Genomic DNA, 3,399 nt, shown 5'->3' with positions numbered 1-3,399 from the left:
GAGAGACGGGGAGGAGAGAGGGAGACAGGAGAGAGATGAGAGAGAGAGAGAAAGATGAGAGAGAGAAAGAGAAAAAGAGAGAGAGAAAGATTGAAACACTCGCTATCAAAAGGTACCTTTTCACATTGAAAGTATTTGCGAGTGAAAACTAAGAAGGTGACCCTGAGAGATCTCAGCCAGAAAAAGGAATTCACCGTTGAAGTAATTTTATGAAGTAATTATATTGAAACAGCATATTGGTACAGAGTAAGAGGCAGACAGGAAGGCGTTAAGAGGAAATGGGGGGGGAACGGTCGCTTCGAACTGTGAATAGTTGTTGTTCACCGTTCACTTTAAGAGTTCAGGAATAAATCGATATAATTTTTCTTAAAAATAGCGGAATTTGGGCGTTGGGTCGAATTCACGGAGAGAGTTAACCCCCCCACCCCCTCCCGTGTCGCAATGGTACCCTCTGCATGAACAAGTTCTAAATGTTACCCCCCCCCCCCACACACACTCTCTCGCTTCAAACAGTTTCAGATATCCCCTCCTCACAAGTGGGGAGAGGGGGAAGCATTCGTGAGTGGCCCTCATCACTTGCCCCCTCACATACTCCCCCTCCCCCTCAGCACAGGAAAGTTGGACCAGACCGCTTTGACGTGTTGTGTGAGGCTTGGGGCCTAGCATAGGAAAGTTGGACCAGCACACATTGACGTGTTGTGTGAGACTTGGGGCCTAGCATAGGAAAGTTGGACCGGCGCACATTGACGTGTTGTGTGAGACTTGGGGCCTAGCATAGGAAAGTTGGACCAGCGCACATTGACGTGTTGTGTGAGACTTGGGGCCTAGCATAGGAAAGTTGGACCAGCGCACATTGACGTGTTGTGTGAGACTTGGGGCCTAGCATAGGAAAGTTGGACCAGAGCACATTGACGTGTTGTGTGAGACTTGGGGCCTAGCATAGGAAAGTTGGACCAGCGCACATTGACGTGTTGTGTGAGACTTGGGGCCTAGCATAGGAAAGTTGGACCAGCGCACATTGACGTGTTGTGTGAGACTTGGGGCCTAGCATAGGAAAGTTGGACCAGCGCACATTGACGTGTTGTGTGAGACTTGGGGCCTAGCATAGGAAAGTTGGACAAAGGGTCGCCCACGCTAATTCTCCCGCCTACCTGCGTCGACGGGGTTCCTCAGGGAGACAGCCAGCAGCTGCAAGTCCTGCGCCAGGATGAGGGCCCGGTCCCTGTCGTCCGTCAGACGCCTGCGCTCGGTGTGCACGAAGCGGAAGCGACAGGTGGAACTCCCGGCGACGCCGTCGGAGATGAGGCAGGGGTCGATCTCTGCGGTGGTGGTGGTGGGGGGAGGAGGGAGAGAGAGAAATGGGGAAGGAGGGGTGAGAGGCGTTAGTGGATTGGGCTGATGGAGTGAGCGCAGAATTCCAACTCACAGGGGGGCGAACCGCCTGTACAGAATTGCCTCCCGCTCTCCTCCCCCAACCCTGTTGAGGTTCCCGAAGACGTGCAGGTTAGGGGTGGACCGTGCTACATTAACCTCCGAGCCCCCACCCACCCTCAGCGTCCAGGCCTGTTGCAGGAAATTCAGGGTGACGGGGGGGGACGGAGCTAGGCAGGACGCTCTTGGGAGGGTTGAAGGGACCCGCGCCTGTTGGGATTCTCCAACCCTTCTGGTCTCCGTCCAGGAATCCGACGTCGATGGAATCGCTGCCGAGGGTTAACGTAGCTGGGGATTGGAGGAATAACCTATCTCCCCCAATCGGTGGGAGGGGGAAAGGGTTTAAACGGTCAGTGCCACCAACTGTCTGTACCAAATCTACTGGTTCCATTTCCCCGGACTGGGCCTAAAGCCTCACGGCACGTTGTCTCCCTAACCGTGCTGTGAGGCTTGGGGCCTAGTGTGGGAAAGTGGGGCCAGAGCGCTTGATGTGCTGTGTGAGGCTTGGGGCCTAGTGTGGGAAAGTGGGGCCAGAGTGCTTGATGTGCTGTGTGAGGCTTGCGGCCTAGTGTGGGAAAGTGGGACCAGGGCGCTTGATGTGCTGTGTGAGGCTTGGGGCCTAGTGTGGGAAAGTGGGGCCAGAGTGCTTGATGTGCTGTGTGAGGCTTCGGACCTGGTGTGGGAAAGTGGGACCAGTGTAGATTTGGTACAGACTGTTGGCAGCACTGACCCCCCCCCCCCCCCCCCCGATTGGTTGGGAGAGGGGCAGTCGGGAGGGTGTCTGTGGCGTCCGAGTTCCAGACCCTCCCGTGGGAGTGAAGCGAAGCGGGGAAACGGGGGAGCGCCCACATGCCCTTACCTTCCATGATGGCGCTGAAGTCTCCCAGCAAGTCCGTGTCAGCAAAGGCGCTGGAGTCGTGCGCCCAGCCCTTGGGCGAGGGGCGACCCTGGAGCCCAGCCTTGAACTTCTCGATGGCCAGGACCAGCATGACCGCCCGCTCCAGGGAGAGGCGGGTGCTGCCCATTGGCACGATGGCCGAAGACGCCCCCATGATCTTCAGCTGGTAGCTCTCATGCTCCTCTCCATCTGGGCCTCCGCACACCTCCATCTTGTTGGGTATCTTCACCTGAAGGGGGTTCTGGGAAGTGGGGGGAGGACAATCACAGGATGACATCCGATTTCGCCAAGGTGCCAACCATCGAAGGAAGGCAAACAGTGCCCCCTCCAAACATGGCGAGAGAGGATTGGGGTACAGGTAGTGGGTGGACAGGGGGTATCGTGTGTGCACGGTCTCCTTACCTGAGGAAGGACAACCTGGCAATGGAGCGAAGGGTTTCCCAGACTGATTCCAGGGGTTGACGGACCGAGAGAGACCAGATTGGGTTAGGATTATGTTCACCGGGAGTTCGGAAGCATGGGGGGGGGGGGGCAAGTCTTGGGAAACCTGTCGAATTCGAACAGGGAGTCGACGGGGGTAAAGGAGGAAGATGGGGGTGGCTCTGAAGGAGGGGATCCCGGCTGGAGGAGATGGGCTCGGACTGAGACAAGGAGGGATGTGTAAATGGTTCTCACCTGAAGTGGGGCACACGTACTCGGAGAGCCCGCGGACTCCCTTCTGCATTTGTAACTGAAGGGCCTGTGGAGAACAGCAACAGTTAGACTCAGGCTGTACGGAAGGTGCAACGTTCCCTGCTACTGGCTGTGTCGTTCCGACACGGACACAGGGGCCCGAGCGGGATAGATAGTATTGATCACTCTATTCCCCCACCCCCACCCCCGGGGAGGCAGGGGTCAGGGCACCTCACTGACACACACACACACACACTCACTCTCTCTCTCACACATACTCTTTCCCTCTCTCACCCTCTCTCACACACACTCTCTGTCTCACACACTCTCTCTCTCCCTCTCTCTCCCTCACTCTCTTTCTCACACACTCTCTCTCTCTCACTCTCTCTCTGTCTCTT

At 56.6% G+C, this 3,399-nt stretch overlaps 1 protein-coding gene across 1 annotated transcript in view; it reads right to left on the bottom strand.

Moving 5' to 3' along the window:
• Positions 1–3,269, bottom strand: part of il1b (interleukin 1, beta) — a 7,073-nt gene extending 3,804 nt beyond the window's left edge. The window contains exons 1-3 of the mRNA XM_043681716.1: positions 3,005–3,269; positions 2,291–2,570; positions 1,152–1,319 (exon numbers count right to left, since the gene is read on the bottom strand). Of these exons, the coding sequence (XP_043537651.1) occupies positions 1,152–1,319; positions 2,291–2,540 (418 nt within the window). The 5' untranslated portion in view covers positions 2,541–2,570; positions 3,005–3,269. The remainder of the gene's footprint in view (positions 1–1,151; positions 1,320–2,290; positions 2,571–3,004) is intronic.
• Between the last annotated feature and the right edge of the window lie 130 nt (positions 3,270–3,399).

Source organism: Chiloscyllium plagiosum, chromosome 42, assembly GCF_004010195.1.
Source record: "Chiloscyllium plagiosum isolate BGI_BamShark_2017 chromosome 42, ASM401019v2, whole genome shotgun sequence".
Taxonomy (NCBI): Eukaryota; Metazoa; Chordata; class Chondrichthyes; order Orectolobiformes; family Hemiscylliidae; genus Chiloscyllium; species Chiloscyllium plagiosum.
Note: the sequence above shows the minus strand (reverse complement) of the source record. Positions and strands in the feature narration are given on the sequence as shown.